This window comes from Podarcis vaucheri (assembly GCF_965113315.1).
Source record: "Podarcis vaucheri genome assembly, chromosome: 15".
Taxonomy (NCBI): Eukaryota; Metazoa; Chordata; class Lepidosauria; order Squamata; family Lacertidae; genus Podarcis; species Podarcis vaucheri.
This window is the reverse complement of record NC_138753.1, coordinates 15,235,892-15,255,706: the sequence shown is the minus strand read 5'-3', so window position 1 is coordinate 15,255,706 and position 19,815 is coordinate 15,235,892. Positions and strand designations below refer to the sequence as shown.

At 46.8% G+C, this 19,815-nt stretch overlaps 2 protein-coding genes across 6 annotated transcripts in view; both read left to right on the top strand.

Moving 5' to 3' along the window:
- Positions 1-1,116: 1,116 nt before the first annotated feature.
- KCTD7 (potassium channel tetramerization domain containing 7) lies at positions 1,117-15,287 on the top strand. Of its 2 annotated transcripts, XM_082201573.1 has the most exons (6): positions 1,117-1,253; positions 5,072-5,221; positions 5,927-6,107; positions 9,116-9,285; positions 11,978-12,156; positions 13,101-15,287. In XM_082201573.1, the coding sequence occupies exons 3-6, from the start codon at positions 5,976-5,978 to the stop codon at positions 13,475-13,477; spliced, it is 858 nt and encodes a 285-aa protein (XP_082057699.1). In that variant the 5' UTR covers positions 1,117-1,253; positions 5,072-5,221; positions 5,927-5,975; the 3' UTR covers positions 13,478-15,287. The 2 variants fall into 2 exon arrangements, with proteins under 2 accessions (XP_082057699.1, XP_082057700.1); XM_082201574.1 differs by lacking the exon at positions 5,072-5,221 and having other exon boundaries at positions 1,133-1,253.
- A 1,217-nt stretch (positions 15,288-16,504) lies between these two features.
- RABGEF1 (RAB guanine nucleotide exchange factor 1) overlaps positions 16,505-19,815 on the top strand; it is a 28,121-nt gene continuing 24,810 nt past the window's right edge. For 2 of the 4 annotated variants that reach the window (XM_082201457.1, XM_082201455.1), the window contains exon 1: positions 16,505-16,609. The gene's annotated coding sequence lies outside the window, so the exon portion shown is untranslated. The remainder of the gene's footprint in view (positions 16,610-19,815) is intronic. The other 2 variants (XM_082201458.1, XM_082201456.1) reach the window with 1 other exon arrangement.

The following is a 19,815-nucleotide window of genomic DNA, read 5'->3' as shown; positions in this document are numbered from 1 at the left end:
TTTTCTGAGTGTGTTGTGTGGTTATAAACCGCAGCAGGGGAGGGTGCTCTTGTGGTTGAATCCTGCTTTCAGGTTTCCCATTGAGGCACCCGGTTGGCCACAGTAAGAAGAGGATGCTGGACTAGATTGGCAGCTGGCCTAATTCAGGAGGCTGTTACGTTCTTAAATTCTTAACTGGCATATGCCTTGGTAATGCTGCTGCCATTTATATATAACAGTTTTTAAAAAGCATTGTTGTATGACCCCAGCGCCAATAATCATTATCTCTTTATCCAGGGAATGTGAATGAAACAAACCAGATTAATTTTGTGTGTGTGTCTTTAATTCTAGTTTTCTTTCATTTGTTGTTTTTCTTTAACTTTTTCGTTCCTGTGTGTTTTTGAAGTGTATGTTCTTGTTTAAATAAGTAAAAAATGTTTTTTAAAAAATACTGCTGCCGTTACCAGTATTTCAGGAGCGCTGTATGTATTGTTTTTGTGCTATTGCAAAACTGACAAAGTTTCAGGAAGCATATGTAATTCTAGTTATGTGTATTTAAAAAAAAAAAGTTTTGATGATTTATTCCAGAGTCATTGGTAATTCTGTTAAGTACACAGCTTAGGGAATTTTCTGATTAAGTGGCCTATACTTTGTTTTCAAAATAAAAAACTGGTTTGTGTGGACTATGCCCATAAATGTGTCCTATAAATGAATATAATTCAGCAGGGGAAGATTTTCCCCATTTGTCGTGGGCAAGAGGATGAAGATTTCGTTCCTTCTCCATCATTATGAAAGGCTGAAGACAAAAGAGGCCTGCATCCCGTTGCCATGGAGACGGGATGAGTCAAGATGGTACCCGCTCAGACAGTAGGTCGAAAGAAGAAAGCGACCCTCTCTGTCTCTATGGCAGCAAGAAAGCCGCAGGCTCACCGCTTCTCGTCGCTATGGGAGACAGAGCTTTCCCTCTCCCCGCGTATTTTGGACTGAACCAATAGGATGTGAGGGTTCCTTACGACACGCCCCTCCCATTGCAACGCCTACTTTCCCCCTCTCTGCCTCCTCCCCACCTAGGTCCCGTTAGCTCGGGAGGTACCCGGATGGAGTGGCACGCATGCGCACAAGCTGACAGGCGCGAAGCTGACAGGCACTGAGGAGGTGCTGGTGGGCCTCGCGTGAGGGGGTCGGGGGTGGGGAATAAATATATATACTTAAGGTGGGACGCGCTGAGGAGGAGTGAAGCGCCGTCATTTCCCCACGGAGGGAAAACCAGACAGGTGAGGGCGAAGGCGGGGCTGGAGGGGAGGTTGCTGTGGCAACACGGCCCCTCCCCTTCTTCGGAGAGGGCGGGGACAGAGGGCGAGGTGTGATGGCCACGCCCCCTTCTCTTTAAATGAGTCCATCTGGAGGTACATATTAGTAGATCTCCCCTTTTGCGGATGGGGCATTGTTGCCTGTTACTAAGTAGGGGAGATCCTGCTGGTGACTCCCCTTTTTGGCGTCCGACCCAGAAAGGAAGCCCATTAACTATGGGTGGGTGGAGAGAGGGCAGGAGGGCGAAGCATTTGCCACCCCACTCCCCATTGGACCACCTCCTGGGCTCCACTGGCTCAAACTTGGGTTCACAGATGTAACTGGTCTCCAGCTCCCATTAGCCCCAGCCACTAAGGCTGGTGGTTAGAGGACTATTCGAGTTGTAGTTAAGCAAATAATCAGCCAGGGTGGTATAGTGATATTGTGTGGTATGGGCTATTGGTGTAGTGGTTAGAGTGTTGGAGCAGGACCTGGGAGGCCAGGGTTCAAACTCCCTCTGCTTGGCCATGATGCTCCGCTGGGTGACCTTATGCCAGTCACTGCCTCACAGGGTTGCTGTGGGGATTAAATGACGGAGAGAACCACATACGCTGCATTAAGCTCGTTGGAGAAAAAAGGGGGAAATAAATTTCTTTTTTCCCAACCCCTTTTCAAAACAAAACAGTATCTAAAAACAACTAAACCACAATAAAGAAATATACTCATTAAAACCAGCATAAAAACAATGCAGAGAAAAATCTAAAACAATCTCCTGGATCCAGATTTGGAAAAGGGTGGTCCATTTTGTGGCCCCTCCCTTTTGTTTGTGTGGCGTCTCTCTGCCCTTTATCATCTAAGGCCAGAGAAATAGAGGCTATACATAGCTTGATCTTTTAGATCTGTGAGTGTGGGTTGAGTGTGGCATGTTTCTCTGGGCAGAGGTTTTTTTTTCTTTTTAATTTTATTTATTGCATTTATAGCCCACCTTTCCTTCAAGGAGCTCAAAGTGGCAAAGCAGCCTGTCCCCATTTTATTCGTGCAGTGGCCCAGTGAAGTACAATAGGCTGAAAGATAGTGGTTGGCCAATGTTGCCTAGTAGAGTGTTGTGGCTGTATGGGCATTTGAACTTCGGTTGCCATGGTTTGATGTCAACCAAGCTGGCAGTTTTCAAATTGTCCCTTGGGTGGGGGAGAAAAGTTTGGGAACCACTGGCCTATATGCATGCAGTTTTGCGGGGGGTATACAGGGACTATTCTGCTGGCACAGGCTGCGTGGCTTAATCACAATTTTAGTGGCTCTGATACACAACAGGTCTGTCTAGCACAGTGGCACACCACACCTGTTGCGATACTTAGCTGAAAAACAGCCTGGAGCCGCCTTGCCTCTCATCATCCATATAATTGGTGCACCTGCGTCCAGGACCCTGTGGGCAAGACTGGTGTTGTGATCTGCACTCCGCTCCCCCTGGACAGCAGAGGAGGGAGAAAAGTGGCTCCTTTGGTCCCTTATGGCTGAAGCAAAAAAGAGCCATAAACCAAACCGGCTCTGCTTCACTTTTGTTGAGCCTCCTGAGCAGCCCTTTCTGCTAATCCACTCAGATGGAATGACTGTGGATTCCCATTGTGAGAACTTTACTAACAGTGGCAGGTGGTGCCCATTGGGGCTGATGGGGCGGAAGGTAGGGAGCCCAATAGAAGGTGCGGCCAGAACCAATAACAGGCAGGGCCAACTCATCCTATTTTTTCCCCATTCTCTTTCTCCCTGCTGAGTTTGACAAGGGCAACACTGAGATTAAGGAAGAAGAGGAGGCTGCCAGCTAGGCCACCTCCTTGGCTGGTTGTAAGTAAGAAGACAGGCAGATCAGGGCTGGATGAGGATAGACAGAGAGTGGTGAGGTGATGCCCCATTTGCCCTAATGGAGCAGTCTCCACTGTCTTTATGTAAGAACTTTAGACTGATCTATAGGTGGTGGGCAACAGCAGAGTAGAAGACTTTTAAAGACCACTGTGTAAGAAAGTTATACAAAGTGCCACCTTTTGGAAATTTCCCCAGGCATCAGTTCCACCTTTGTAATGTCAAGGAAATGGCAGCTCTAAGTATGGTGTAGTACAGGCATAGGCAAACTCGGCCCTTCAGATGTTTTGGGACTACAACTCCCATAGCTAATCCCTAGCTAACAGGACCAGTGGTCAGGGATGATGGGAGTTGTAGTCCCAAAACATCTGGAGGGCTGAGTTTGCCTATGCCTGGTGTAGCGGTTAGAGTGCTGGATTATGATCAGGGATCCCAGGCTTCTAATCGCCACCAAGTCAGCCATGAAGTTTATTGGGTGACCATTGGAGCAGTCACTATATCTCAGCTTAACCACAGGGTTGTTGTGAAGATACAATGGAGAGGTGGAAAAAGTGTGTGGACCAACCTTGAGCTTTATAGTGATTCTAGCTTAGTGCTGGCAGTTTCAGGCAGTGAAGATTCTCAGCCCTTCTTGGAGATTCCAGAAATTGAAACTGGGATCTTTCCCAAGCTGGTGTTCTATCACTGAGCTACAATCCTTCCTCTTTGAAATTTGCTGTATTTCTGTGCTGTTGAGAGAAATCTACCCATTCCCCTGACTATACAGTGTGATCCTTTATTTAGTATGTTTTGACAGACATTCCCTTTGACCACTCAGAGGCTCATGATCTAAGGGCATAGCTTCTTGTGTTCTTGGGACTGCATCACATTATACAAAATATGCCGGAATAACAGCTGGAGAAATATTTCAAATTCCTAAGGGTCAGCATTTCAGTTTCAAAGCAGTGCCAGACATCTGGGATGTCTTGAAGGTTGGTTTGAATATTCCCCCCCCCCTCCTTAAGCAGAGAATGGAATCAGTGGTAGCTGAGAGATTTGTGTCTGGTGGTCCCTTGCATCATTAAAAAAAATGAAGGGGTTAATGTCTTTCTAAATCAAGTAAGAACAATTTTATTGCTAAGTTCTTCTGTCTGAAAGTTGACATTTGAAATATTCTTTCAGCTGGGCAGCAATTTTCACAGCAACAAGGAAATCTTGCAGGTAGCAGAAAACAACAATGATTTCTGTGACATTTTGAAGACATTTAAATTTATTTTATGACAGACTCTTGTGGGAAGCTCTTTAAGGTGCCACAAGATTTGTTTTCACTGCAACAGGCTAACTCTAACCACCCAATGTCAGTTGTAGGAAATGATTTATCCAGCTATGTGGAGAGGTGACAAAATTGCTTGTTGAGGCATTATGAGGAAGTGATCTAATGGTAAGTGATTTGTAAATTGGGAGAACATCTTCCTACGTAATGGAATCAATTAGATGAGACTGTCTTTCAAGCTCAATTTAGAACAGTAGTTTTGATGAAGCTGCACACCAGACCTTTGCAGCTTACCAGTGTGGGGCTCTGAAACAGATGAAATGAGAGGAAATCGCTGCAAATAAATAAATAAAGTGCAGAGAGGTTTATTCTGTTTGGCCATTTGAGGTGGACTGTGAAAGATATCAATAGATTTCATTACGATGAAATCGGATGAATTTATTTGGGACATTGCTGGTTTGAGCTCACTGTCCTGCAATGTACTGACTCCTTGAGAGCTGCTGTTTTGATTGCCTTTTTGTGTCCATGTGGTAACTTTGCCTGATTCCCTCGTGTAGGCTCATGCCTTTTTGCCATCTAGAGAGAAAAATAGCCAGTTTGTGCCTCCTCCAGCCTGAGGTGCAGGGGTCGGAAATTCAATCTGTAGTACAAACGGATCCCCTTGCAATCAGTCCAGCTGACTTACTTTCATTTCAGACGTTCAGGCAAACCTCCTTATTCCAGCGCCAGTTGCTTGCAGTGCTGATGTTCTGCTCCGTTACATATCAGGATTTGTCTGGATGACCGAGAAATGAAATGGTTATAAGAAGCAATTTCGGCGATCTCTGCATGCACGTCAGAACCCAGGTTAAACTAACTTAAAAATTGAATCCCCATCCCTTTTCTGATTGACCATTAGTATGCCTAACTTGATTCTGAATGTCTATGCTGCTGCCAAAACCTCCCCCGCCCTAGTTTCCCCACTATTAATATTGTTGGTGGAACTCTGCGGATCGGGCAAGGAATGCTTTCCTTTGTCCATTTCGAAAGGGTCTTGGAGGGGCAGTGTGGTGTTGGGGAATCACAGGCTATAGGGGGGTGTGGCCAAGCGCATGCTGAACCAGTCAGGCAGCGCCTTCGGTTGACAGCTGTGTGGATTGTCAAATGGCTGCTCAGCAGCAGGTGTCCCCAGCAGCTAATCAGATTTGAGCAAGTAAAATGACAGCCTGGGCAGCTGAGAGCAGGTTGAGCTGGTTAGGCGGCCAATAAGAGCGGCTGCCTCCTCCAGTGAGGGAGTCTCTGGCTGCGAAAGCTGGCAGGGAGGTTTCCTGGCGCTGCTGTGCAAATTGGATCCCCTCCCCGCGTGCGCGTGTGCTCCTGACTGGCAGCAGATAGAACAGTCCTGAGTGTTGTGACTCACTCCTGAGAATAGCAATGACACTCGTAAAGGGTTGGCGTGGAGCATCTCTGGGTGCCTGCTGCCCCTCAGTGGTCTTTCTTTATTAAGGAAAGCGCCCCCTCCCCTGCTGTGGTCTCCCATCCCAATGAACATGGCCCTTGTCTCCCTGCCAGCTTTGCCACGGCTGCCCGCCCAGCAGACCTGCTGACAAGAGCCGGAGGGATGGTGGTAGTCACGGGGCAGACCAAAGTGAGCGATGCCATGTCGAGTTCGGATGCGGAGGATGACTCTCAAGAACCTGCCACGCCGACGGCCACCCAGGCAGAGCACGCCCTGTCCCTCCTGCCTCAGCAGGTGAGTGAGCTGGTGCTTCTTGTACCCTGGTTGCTTCAGTTTTCAGGGGCTGCCACTGGAATGGTCCTCTCCCTGGAGGCTTCTCCAGAGCAACACTGAGGATCAGCTTCTTTCCGAAACAATACTCTGCTTTCAGCCTGGCTTGTAGCGGTGGGCGCAGAGTCAAGCCCCAGAATCAGTGGTTCCCTAAGTGGGTGATACCACCCCCTGGGTAGAGTGGTGGGATTCCCTAGGGAGGCACTAAGAGGCAAGGGGGTGGCAGGGGGATGCTGGAGGTGTAAATGACTATTCAAGTTCAGCAGTTTTGTTGATTGGATTAAACTCAATAGTGTTAATTGGATTTTGAGTAAATGTGCAATTGTTACTGTTTTGAATTTTATTCTGCTTTTATCTGCCAGAGTGGGTTGTGTAAACCACTATTCTGAATGTTTTTTATGGGGTACGGTATGGTTGAGTGTCTGGAACCAGGGGAGGGGGGTGGCTCAAAAAAGTTTGGGAACCAGTGCCCTAAATGGACTTACTTTTTAAAAAAATGTATATTACTGATTTCTTGTTTTTGTAACCCACCCTGAGCTTGAAGGGTGGGGTGAACTAGAAGCTATTCACAAATCATGACTTTCAAAACAACTTTGATTTTAAAAAGTGTTTATACCTAGCATTTTTAATACCCTGGCTGCTAAGGTTTTTCCAGCCTCACAACTGAGAAAACTCAGTGTACGTTAGGAATATTCAGACCTGTTAGGTTTCCTGGTGTTAGCATGTTCTATACACCCAACTAGGGGGTGACAGGAGGAGTCTGGGCACAAAATCATCAGTTGAGCGGATATCAGTCCACTGGGCACATCACATGACTGTCCTGTTTTTGCAGCTGAGGGAAAACAGGAGATTTACAGACTCCTGCTAAGCTGTGTTTGCTTGGTGGCTTGCAGTTCTGTTAGTACTCTTGAGTAGTTGAAAACCCTACAGTCTGCAGCTCCAGCTGATCTTGGAGATGGATGTGCAGAACTGGGTGCAAGTGCCAGCCCAGAGCGACTGATCGCTTGCCCTCTCTCTGACTCTGCCAGTGCCACCCTTCCTTGTCTCCTCACAGTCTGCCTTCTGCTTCTGCCTTCTACACAAAGTCATCTGCTGCTGAGTCATTTTTGAGCAGTGACATGAGCCTAAGAGGAGCCCTGCAGGATCAGTCCAAAGGTCCACCTAGCCCCGTGCATCCTGCCTTCTGCAGTAGCCGACCAGGCCACCTCCATGAAACCCACCATGTATAGGGCGGCAAGGTGACAGCTCTCTCTCCTGCTGTTGCTCCCCTGCAACTGATACCCAGTGACTTCCTGAGCCTGGGAATGCCATATAGGGGTGGGAGTGAACCTGCACCGGGCTTTGGTGCTTCATGGCTAGACAGCAGCTATGGTCTAAGGTACATTGACCTATCTGAGACTGGTGCACCACCTGGGAATTTCAGACCTGAAGGCATGTGCCATAGGCTGGATTGCTGCTTTGTGTGGGGCTACCCCTTGAAGGGACACGGGTGGCGCTGTGGTCTAAACCACTGAGCCTTGGGCTTGCTGATCAGAAGGTTGGCGGTTCAAATCCCTGTGACGGGTGAGCTCCCGTTGCTTGGTCCCAGATCCTGCCAACCTAGCAGTTCGAAAACACGTCAAAGTGCAAGTAGATAAATAGGTACTGCTCTGGCAGGAAGGTAAACGGTGTTTCCGTGCGCTGCTCTGGTTCGCCAGAAGCGGCTTTGTCTGCGAACAAATGCCAGCTCCCTTGGCCAGTAAAGCGAGATGAGCACTGCAACCCTAGAGTCATCCACGACTGGGCATAATGGTCAAGGGTCCCTTTACCTTTACCCCTTGAAGCATCTCCTAAGATACTTCAGGCAGTTGATGATGTATCAGTATGAAGAAAAAGTGCAGCGTTTGGGACTCATTAGTTTAGAGAAAAGGTGAGTAAGAGGTGGCAAAATACAGGTTTATAAAATTACGCATGACATGGGGAAAGTGGATAGAGAAAAAAATTTCTGCCTCTCTCATAACACTAGAACTCGTGGACATCCAATGAAACTGAAGGGTGGAAGATTAAGAACAGGTAAAAAAAACCCGCCATTCTTCACATAGCACATAGTTAAACTGTCCCCTTGTTTTTGTTTTTTAAAAATTAAAGTTTCAAGCTGTCCCCTTGTTTTTATCTGCCGTACATTCATCTTTTTATTGTTCTTAACTGATTTTACTGTTTTGCTCATGTTATTTTATTTTGTAAATAGATTAGTAATTAGGAAGGAAAGATATACACTCGCTTAAAGAAGTAAAATATAGCCAATGATAGACCACTTCCTTCTTCTCAAATTTGTCTAGTCTCCTTTTAAAGCTCTCTGAGCTGGTGGCCATTGCCCATATCTTGCAGCAGGGATTTCCGCAGTGTGTGACAAAGTCCTCTCTTTTGCCTGCCCTGAATCTCTCACTCTTCAGCTTTCTAAGATTACCCAATCAGGTTCTAGTACTCTGAGAGCCAGCATGGTGTAGTGGTTAGCGTCTCAGACTAGAACTTTGGAGACCAGGGTTCAAATCTCCACTTGGCCATGAAGCTCTCACAGTGGGTGACTTTAGGGGCAGTCACTACTTCTCAGTTTAACTTTGTGAGGTTGTAGTGAGGATAAAATGGAGAGAAGGAAAACTATGTATGGCACCTTGAGTTCATTGGAGGAAAATTTGGAATACAGATGCAATAAAATAAAAATCAAAAGTATAAAAAGAGAGAGAAAAATGTTCATCCACTTTCTCCACACTGGCTTGTTTGTATTCAATGCAGCATGAATTAACTTGATCCATCACTGCGAGGAACTGCATACCCTCTAAATCTGTTCTAGGGGGCAGATTTGGGTAGGATGTAGGGCATGGGGAAGATTGGGAAGTTTTATTGGGCAAGTGTAAATTTTCAACTGATGGGAAATGATACTTGAATGCCGACCTATGTGCTGAATTTCGACACAAATTGTTTCTTCCTCCCAGTTCCCTGAAGTGGTTCCACTGAATGTTGGAGGAGCTTATTTCACTACCAGGTTGTCAACACTGCGGCGCCACGAAGACACAATGCTCTCGGCTATGTTCAGTGGCCGACACTACATCCCAACGGATGCGGAGGGGAGATACTTTATTGACCGAGATGGGAAGTTCTTTGGGTATGTCTTCTTTGCCTGCGGCACTCCCTTAGCCACAAAAGCTCCAGGAGCAAGGCGGTTCCTCTGTCCCTTGGAGGTAGTGTGATCTGTATGCCCCTTCTATCTTCACACTCATGTTCCCATTGGGGTGAGGGGAACTGCTCTAGGCGGCCAAAGAACAGCAGCTGACAAGGTCTAGACTTCCAAGAAAGGAGATTCCAACTAAACATGAGAAAGAACCTTCTCATGGGAAGAGCTGTGCAACAGTGGAACGGACTCTCTCAGAAGGTGGTGGACTCCTTCATTTGGGGTTTTTAAGCAGAGGCTGGATGACTGCCAGAGATTCTTTCGCTGTGATTCCTTTGCTGCAGTGGGTTGGAGCAGATGACCTTTGGAGTCTGTTCTAACTTTACAAGTCTATGCTGCTGTTATTCTAAGAACTGGGGGTAATTGTTTTGAAGGACAATGTTGGAGCTGTTTGTGGTCAGAATGTCTGCACTCTGCTGGACCAGGGCTCCCTGACATATTCCTGTGGTTGGAGGTATATATTGTATTACTGGAAGTGGTGGATTTTGAGTGCTTTTTTGGGTGGTAGGGAGATCCAGAGGGTAGCAGTGTGGCAATGGGCCTTTCCCGTGCTGGATTCACATTTGTGGAATATTGTTCACAGGGCGGCTTGCCTGGTGCCATCATTACATATTTTTAGGCACCAGGCAAATACATTTCTGTCAGGCTTTTGGCTTTTAATTATCTGTGGCCTCTTTATTAAACTCAAACCCCACCTTTTTCTCCAAGGAGTCCAAGGTGATGTATGTGGTTCTCATCCTGCCTCGTTTAAACCCCACAACAACCCTGTGAAGTAGGTTAGGCTGACAGGCAGTTAATGGCCCAAGGACACAACCAATGAACTTCATGGCTGAGCGCAGATTTGAACCCTGGTCTCCTGGTCCTAGTCTGACACTCTAAAAAAAAAAAAAGTACACTACACTGGCTCTCTTGAGTGGGTGGGATGTCTTAATCTTGCCTTTTAAAAATGCAAATTTGCTTTAAGTCTTTTTTAGCTGTTTTGTTTAATGCTAGTTTTGATGTAAATGCTATTTAATTCCTTCTGAGAATCGCTTTTGAGTTCCTTTTGTAAAAAAGTGACTAATAAGTTTAATCAAGCAATTAACAATACCGTATTGGCCTGAATATAAGCCACACCCAAATATAAGCTGCACCTTTAAAATTGGAGGGAGGAAAAGAAAAGAAAAATACCCGAATATAAGCTGCCCCATTCCTCACTGCTCCTGGCTGCATACTGGGGGCGGGGAGCCGTGTTGAGATGCCAACAGCCTTTCCCCTTCCTCGCTCTCTCCCTTCCCAGCCTTGGGGTAGAGGATTGGGGAGTACGCGCGGGGAGGGCGCCGCTTTGCTGCACTCCTGGCGCTCTTTGCCCCATGCTCCTGGCTGCATACCATAAGGTTGCAAATATAAGCCGTACTTTAACTTTTCATGGTCTTAATTTGGGGGAAAGTGAGGCTTATGTTCAGGCCAATACAGTAATAATAATATGAATGGAAACTGCATAAGAGCTTCAGCTCAAGAGATGGTTGGAATGGGGTGGGGCACCCTTCGGATTTTCCGTCTCATGCCCTGACTTTGAGCACTGGACAGGGTCAGATGGCAAGTAACAGATGCCCTTTGTTTGTGCTGCATGTGGTCACTAATAGGATTGATTAGTCAAAGTGACTGTGCTGCTTTTGCCTCTGGAAACAGAATATTAAAAGGTTCTTCAGCCCTTGGAATGCTGACCTTCCTGTTTCAGAATAAATGTGTAATATCCTGACCTTGCAAAATCAGCTACTTAAGTTAGTGCTGCCATGCGTCTGGAATTTTCCGGACATAGCTGGGATTCAGCCCTCGGAAATGGCATCTGGGTGGAAATAGCTGAAATGTCCAGGAAAATCCAGACATATGGGAAGCCATGTTGGAAGTGTAGATTTAGCTGAATTCCCTTAAAAATAGCTCAAAGCCTCATGGTGGGATTTTATTTTTTTTTTGCTAAAAAAAAACTCAACAACTTTTGTGTCTGGATTTTCATTTTTTGAAATATGGCAACCCTACAAATAGACCCCATTTTGTTTTGTTCCTATATCCCAACTTTTAAAATAGAAATGGCTGAAAACTCTGAAACACATGTGCAGTGTTATCTTGACAAACATGAAGACAGTATGATTCCCCTTGAGAGAATTTCCCTCTCTGGGCTAGCCCCAAAGGCCTGCAGCATTTGTTCCACCATGTGCATCCCAGAATCCCCTGTGGTATATGGCTTCTTCACTGAAACAGGTTGGATCTAAGCATCTGCTTGGGTTGCTTGGGCCAGTTGGAGTTTCTTGGGTGAAGATAATTCTGGGGTAGCTTTAATAACATTATATTATCTAGTCTGGAGCAAATGCAATATATAAAAGTTATATAAAAGTTAGAGTATGATAAAGTAAGATTTAAAAAATCTGCCCTGTATCCTTTGAACCCTTTTGCATATTCCCGGAGGTATGAGTTCCACAGTTTGGGAAACGCTGATCTAACCAATTAGTCTATTGAAAGCTACAGCCCTAGTTTTGAACACTGTTGCCTGCAATGTAATGAAAAGGAGATGGAGTGTGTGTTTTGGGAACAGGTAGCCATCAACCAACATGTATACTCAAGTTCCTTCCACTTTTTATTTTTTTAGGGATGTGCTCAATTTCCTGCGGTCTGGAGACTTGCCTCCAAGGGAACGCGTGAGGGCAGTTTACAAGGAAGCCCAATATTATTCCATTGGACCCTTGCTAGACCTTCTTGAAGAGCTCCAGCCCCTCAAAGGAGAAAAAGTCCGGCAGGCTTTCCTGGGCTTGATGCCATATTACAAAGGTAAATTGAAGGGGTGGGGGCAGGAAGCTTGTGGGGGTGTCTTGCAGCAGGCCAGAAGTGCTTTTGAAACGGTGCCCTGCCAATGTTTTGAACTGCAACAGAAGCAGATTTAGGGCAGTGCAAGTGGCGTGCACAGGGTGGCATATTTCTAAGGTCTGCCCCTAACTACAACTCCCATCACCTGCAGCCAGCATAGCCATATAATAAAGGTAAAGGGACCCCTGACCATTAGTTCCAGTCGTGGCTGACTCTGGGGTTGTGGCGCTCATCTTGCTTTATTGGCCAAGGGAGCCGGCATACAGCTTCTGGGTCATGTGGCCAGCATGACTAAGCTGCTCCTGGTGAACCAGAGCAGTGCGTGGAAATGCCGTTTACCTTCCCGCCGGAGCGGTACCTATTTATCTACTTGCACTTTGACGTGCAGGAGCAGGGACTGAGCAACGGGAGCAGGGACGGAGCAACGGGAGCTCACCCCGTCATGGGGATTCGAACTGCTGACCTTCTGATCGGCAAGTCCTAGGCTCTGTGGTTTAACCCACAGCACCACCTGCATCCCAGCCATATAATACAGTGGTACCTCGGGTTAAGTAGTTAATTCGTTCCGGTGGTCTGTTCTTAACCTGAAACTGTTCTTAACCCGAAGCACCACTTTAGCTAATGGGGCCCCCTGCTGCCGCCGTGCCGCCGGAGCCCAATTTCTGTTCTTATCCTGAAGCAAAGTTCTTAACCTGAAGCACTGGGTTAGCGGAGTGTGTAACCTGAAGCGTATGTAACCTGAAGCGTATGTAACCCGAGGTACCACTGTACTTGGTCTGAAAGGAGCTTGGTTGTGCTGGCTGGGGCTGTGGAAGGTTGAAGCCTGAAACATCTGAAGGCATCCGTTTGAGGAATGCGCATCTTCTCAATGTTTGTTTTTTCACACACCTCTCCTCCTTGCTTTTCAGAGCACCTAGAGCGGATTGTGGAGATTGCAAAGCTGCGCGCCATGCAGCGGAAGGCCCGCTTTGCCAAGCTGAAGATCTGCGTCTTCAAGGAGGAGATGCCCATCACGCCCTACGAGTGCCCGCTCTTCAACTCCCTGCGCTTTGAGCGGAGCGAGGGCGAGGCCAAGCTCTTTGAGCACCACTGTGAGGTGGACGTGTCCTTTGGGCCCTGGGAGGCCGTGGCGGACGTGTACGACCTCCTCCACTGCATCGTGACGGACCTCTCCAGCAGGGGCATCACGGTGGACCACCAGTGCATTGGGGTCTGCGATAAGCACCTGATCAACCACTATTACTGCAAGCGCCCCATTTACGAATTCAAGATCACGTGGTGGTGAGGTAGAGGTAGCTGGCTGGTTTTGCCATCTTCTCCATGGCCTTGTTGCCCTGCGTTCCGAGAAACGGTGGCACTGCTGATAGCGTGCTTGGCAAGAGAACTTGACCTCCATTCATAGCTATGCAGCAAACTGGGGTCTCTCCTGTGATTCTTGCTTCAAGGAAGAGAAATCCTTCTGGAAGGACACATGCTACTGTGGCTGACACACAGGGTCCCAGTAGAGGTATATGCCAGTTGGTGTGTATTGAGGTTTTTGGAAGGGCTCTAACCTGCAATTCAAGCCTTTTTCGGCCCACGCTGGTCTCACTTGCCTGCACTTGCCTAGGGGGCACCGCCACACCATTGCACAATCTTCCTTCCAACTGCACCCCTGGAGACATAGTTAGCTGTTTTGTAGCCACCTGGCGTTGGAAGTGCACAGGAGCACTTTATTTTTACACCACTTCCACTGGCATGTGACTTTTTGCTGCTGTTCCGACCTTCAGGACAGAAGGACAAAGTACTTTTCAGAGATGCTGAGGTTTCAGAAGTGAATTATCTCTACAAATGTCTGAACTTTCTCTGTGTTAAATCCCTGCTTTATTTATGTGTCTGTATTGGTTAATTCTTTTACATGTTTGTGTTGAAATTTAATTTATTTCCACTCCCCTGACCCCAAAGGCCAGGTGTTGGGTGGTTCTTTTTAACTCCTTGGTGCTTGTTCAGACCACATAGGTTGCATTCTTAAATGAATTCAAAAATAACGGTTTTATATATATATATATAAATGTGCCTGTTTATTGCTTTGGGTGCTTTAGCTGTTGACTATACCTGGATGGAAACTTCTCCCGCACTTTGATGAAGTGTCAGTGAGCCAGCCCCAAATCTCATGGCCAGAAGTTACTGTTAGCATGGAAACTTTCTCAGCTTGGCGATGGCTGGCATGCTTCTTTGGGGATTGGAGCATGCAGGATCATCGCAGCCAGATGTTTTATTGGATTGGCCTATTATTGGCTGAATTAAGAGCACATGATTAAACTGTGGAACTTTCCGCCACAGGAGGCAGTGATGACCACCAATTTAGATGGTTTTAAAAGAGGATTGGATAAATTCATGGAGGAAAGGGCCTTTCAATGGCTGAAAGCCACAGTGATTATGCTCTGCTTCCATGGTCAGAAGCAGTAATGCTTCTGAATACCAGTTCTGGAAGCCACAGGAAGGGAGAGGGCTCTTGTGCTTGGATCCTGCTTGCGTGCTTACCAAAAGAGGCATCTGGTTGGCCACTGTGAGAAAAGGATGCTGCACTAGATGGGCCGTTGGCCTGATCCAGCATGGCTTATGTTCATTCATTTCAGTGAGTCTACTCTGAGTAAAACTTAGTTGAATGCCACCCAGTGGAAATTATTTCCAGGAAGACACGCGATTAGAGTGGTCTGGGGTTCTATGAATTGTTCTCATCCCTCTCCCCCTGCCCTCCCAGTACAAATAAGCTGATGTTCGTTTATGGGGAGATAAAAAAGGATTCTGAGCATACTCCTTTAGTAGATTTGGCAAGCAATTCATTATGACTGTTAAAACATTTCTTTAAGAGTATATTTTACCCAGATGTCTCTATGCATTACGACCTTCAATGCCTTCTGCAAAAATGAGAAATGTAAATGGATTTGCAAGGTGGGAGTTATTTGTTGTCTTCAAACAGTGGATATTGCAATGATAAAACCATTCAAGTATGTTATTTCACCTCTCTCCCCTTTTACAGCCCATATTTTGTATTGAAACGTGTTGTGTCTCAGTAATGTGCAATAAATTATCTCACTATGGTCACTAGCTAACTTCGCTCACAATTATCTTTTTTTAAGGCTGCCAAACACTAAAAGCAGGGCTGGGTGGGTATCATAATATGCTCCTCCCTTTAGGAGACCCCCTACCACTTTTATTTTCTGCCAGAATAGCTCCAAAAAACAACAGCAAGCTAGTCTCTGTCCTCAGGTTTACAACCTAAAAAAAGCAATGAAAGATGAGGAAAAAGGGACAGGTAGGGAGGAGGAAAAAAGCACACTCAGGTATCTGTTCTGGAAGCTGTAGCTCTTAAAATAGTTCTGGCAGCCAGCCAACATGATGCTCTCCAAATGACAGACACTAACTGTCACCATTCCTGGTAACTGGCAATGCTGGTATAATGATAATTACTTTACATTTTATATCCCACAATTGCTTCCAAGGAGCTCAAGGTGGAGTATATTGTTCCCCCCACTTCCCATTTTCACAACAACCTTGTGAGGTAAGTTAGGCTGAGATAGGGCTGAGCAGGGATTTGAACCCAGGTCTCCCATGTCCTAGCCTGACACTAACCACTACACCACTATTGCTTGATGGGGCTTGGAGTCCAACATGTGAAAGGACACAATGATGCCTATCCCTTGTGCATGCCAAAACAGAGGGGTGGGGTATTAATGGATAATAATAATAATAATAATAATAATAATAATAATAATAATAATAATAGTAGTAGACAGGGTGAGGGGGTATAAACTTTAAAAAAAATACAGACAACAAAACTACCTTTTAGCTGCATAGGTGCGTAGGATGGTGAACAGAACAATACAGTATCCCCAATTCTCAGCACTCTTATGTTTCTCTGTGTGTGTGTTTGTAAAAACAGCTCCCAAATATCCCCCCCCCCAAAAAAACCCCCTGACTTTCATTACTTAAAAAAAAAATCTATATCAGGAATGGGGAACTTTCCCCACTCGCGCTCTTCCCTCCTTTTTGGGTATGTGTGAGACATGCACCAACAGCTGGCTTCGCGAAGAGGCAAAAGTGCTCTCGTGCTCGTCATGACTGCACACGTGCACACGCGTGGTGCTTCCGCGCATTAAGCCGGGCTAACCACACGGGGACCCGGAAGCGAGCGGCTACCTACATCTCTACAAACTTCCATATCTCTACAGCGTCTATGAAGTTCCTCCCTCCGCCCCGCCCCTCTGTCAGCCTCCGTCACGTGCGCAGAGCGATCGGACGCCCGGCGCCGCCCTTCGCTTGGCCCGCTGCGGAAGTGACGCAAGGACGCCGAAGGGCGGGGGAAGGAGGAGGAGGAAGAAGAAGGAGAAACAAGCTGGTGAGGAGACGCAGGAGGCGGCGAAGGGCCCCCCAGGTGAGCCTGGCTGGCTGTGGGGCCAAAGAGGGAGGGGGAAAGGGGTTTCAAAACCCTATGGAGTTGGGGGGTGGGGGGGAAGGAGAGTGAAAGGACCCCGCACCCTCCCATCTCTCCTTCCTTCTTGAGTAATCTGGGAGCTTTAATTGCTGCAATTATCGTGTTTGTCACTGAATGGCCCTGCTATTGTTAATTTATTTATTGCATTGATGTCCCACCTTCTTCCCCCCCCGAGGAGCTCCAGGTGGGGAACGTGGTTCTTCTCCCCCTTTCTCCGTGTAATCCCCACAACGACCCTGTGAGGTAGGCGAGGCTGAGAGACAGGGACTGGCCCAAGGTCACCCAGGGAGCTGCATGGTTTAATGGGGCTTTGAACCCTGATCTCAGCCCAACACTTTAACCATTACACCACACTGGCTCAGTTAGGTTCAGTGGTTTCACTGGGTCAGCTTTGGGTAGAGCTTAGAATTGGGTGCAACCCATCGTATTATGTGGCTAAGATCAAAGTGAAAGATATGTTGTGTCAATCATATTTACGATGGCTTTATTTTGCAAGTTAACTATAACTCTGTGCTTATCAGTTAATGCATTATATTTACCTTATTCTATCTTTATTACTTATGGATCAACTGTACATTATATTATCAGTGAATGATGGCATCGAATGTTAAAAATAATTTTAGCATTATGGATCTTATCAAATGTTAGCTGCTGTTTCCAGCTGCATGAATGTTTTGAGGTCTCTGCCTTTTTAAATCTATCTTTGATTTTTAAAACCGTTTTTCAACCTATTGTTTTGATTATATGGCTATCATTGCCCTTGAGACTTAAGTGAAAGGTGATCTATAAAGGGATAAATTAATAATAGTAATAGTCATACCTGGCAGTAGATCTGTTGAGTTGCTTCCAGTTAAACTGCACTCAAGAGGAGACCCACCAAAATGAAGGGGCCTAAGAACCTAGGACTTGCCGATCAGAAGGTCGGTGGTTCGAATCTCCATGATGGGGTGAGCTCCCGTTGCTCAGTCCCAGCTCCTGCCAACCCAGCAGTTCGAAAGCACATCAAAGTACAAGTAGATAAATAGGTACCGCTCCGGCGGGAAGGTAAATGGCGTTTCCGTGTGCTGCTCTAGTTCTCAAGAAGCGGCTTAGTCATGCTGACCATATGACCCAGAAGTTGTACGCCAGCTCCCTTGGCCTATAGAGCGAGATGAGCGCCGCAACCCCAGAGTCGTCCGCGACTGGACTTAACAGACAGGGGTCCCTTTACCTTTACTCCTTGAAGCATCTCCTAAGATACTTCATGCAGTAGATGATGTGTCAGTATGAAGAAAAAGTGCCGTGTTTGGGACTCTTTAGTTTAGAGAAAAGAGTTGGCCACGACTGGACCTAATGGTCAGGGGTCCCTTTACCTTTAAGGAAGTCATGCCCATTCATTTTAGTGAGCCTACTCTGAGTAGGACCAACACTGGTCACCCTAAGTGCTGCGTAGTGGGTCACTTCTCTCCTCCCCTGAGGACAAGGTGGTCCTTTATGACCACAAATGGTATGTTACCTACAATTATATACTTTATATATAATGGTTAGTGTCAGACTTAAGACCTGGGAGATCACAGTTCAAATCCCCTCTTAGTCATGAAGCTCACTGGGTGACCTTGGGCCAGTCACAGCTTCTTAAACTACCTCACAGGGTTATTGGAGGGATTAACTGAGGAGCAGTGTGAACCATAGACTCCTCGGAGAAAAAGGCAGGATATAAATGCAATAAGGAAGCCCTTCTGCTTATCTGCTTAAGAGAGCTGGAGGGGCCAGCTAGATGGAGATGTCTGTCGCCAACATGACATCCAGATATCTCCATGTGGTTGCAATTGGACAAGTGTCAGTCGCAAAAGGTGCTGGACACTTGGTTAATTTCTAACATTATCCCAAGGGCGGTAGAGGGGATGGGGAGGCTTCCTATGGGGGTTAACAGAGAATTGAGTACAAGGAGGTAAACAGACATTTCTGTCCTGTGAGCAGATTTAAAAATCTACCCGTAGACACACTAAACTGAAGTGTTTCTGGACATATGAAGATGCCTTACTCTCGTTAGACATTTGGTTCATGTCCCCTAGTGCTGTTGACTCTCACTAGCGGTTGGTTAGAGCGTGGTGCTGATAACACCAAAGTTGCTGGTTTGATACCTTACGGGCCACCTGCATATTCCTGCATTGCAGGGGGCTGGACTAGATGATCCTAAGGATCCCTTCCACCTCTACAATTCTATGGTTCTCCTAAAGGGCAAATTCTGTAGCTCAGTGGTTGGGTGTCTGCTTTGCACACAGAAGGGCTCAGCTTCCATCCTTGGCCTCTCTGGGTAGCACTGGGAGAAACCTGAGTCTGAAACCCTAGAGAGCTGCTGCCAGTGTAAACAGTTCTGAGCTAAAGGGGCCAACTGATTCAGCCTAAGGCATCCCATAACTGAAGGGACCTTTTGCATACACAGCACAGTGTGCTGTACCAGGAAGAGACAGTGGCTCTTCGCTGATGGTGACCCATCAGCACGGCAATCTGCCCAGTGTTTTTTCTTCGTGTTTCTCTCACGCTTTTGAAGAGCAACGATGCTTGGAGTTCTGAAACTAGAGGAAGACTCCAACTTCCTTTCCTCGGCCCTTTCTGCAGCTTGAATCCCAGTTCTCTCCCTCTGTCCCTGCCTGCTGCCCCTTGCATTTCCCCAGGCCACTGAGTGTGGTGCTGCCTCTAGCGCAGACGTGGCTCCAGCCAGTTTGTTCCGAAGATTAATCATCTGGAGCTGATTAGTTTATTAGATCGGAAAAGGGCGGGATGCGTTGGGGAAGCAAGCTTGGAAATGTTAGGGGCTTGTGCTGGAAGAACAATTTTGATGTTGGTATGTTACTGTGGTTTGGAAAGTGAAACTTTTAAGGAGTTTCTCCCACCCCCTTGAGTGAAGGTGTGCACCCCAGACTTTCTGGTACAAGTTGAATTCCCTACCCTGTGTTCAGAAGATCAGCATTTGGACACCACATGGCTAAATCCAGGAGCCAGTTGTGTTTGTGCCCTCTCTCTCACCCCCCCTTTCTGTCACTAGCAAGAGATTGGTAACTGTGTTAAAGAGGATTTCCTGGGAACTGATTCCCCCCCCCCCCGGCTCTTGCCCTTCCCTCCCTTGTCCACTCCATTTTTCAGATGTAGCTGCTGGAATGCTG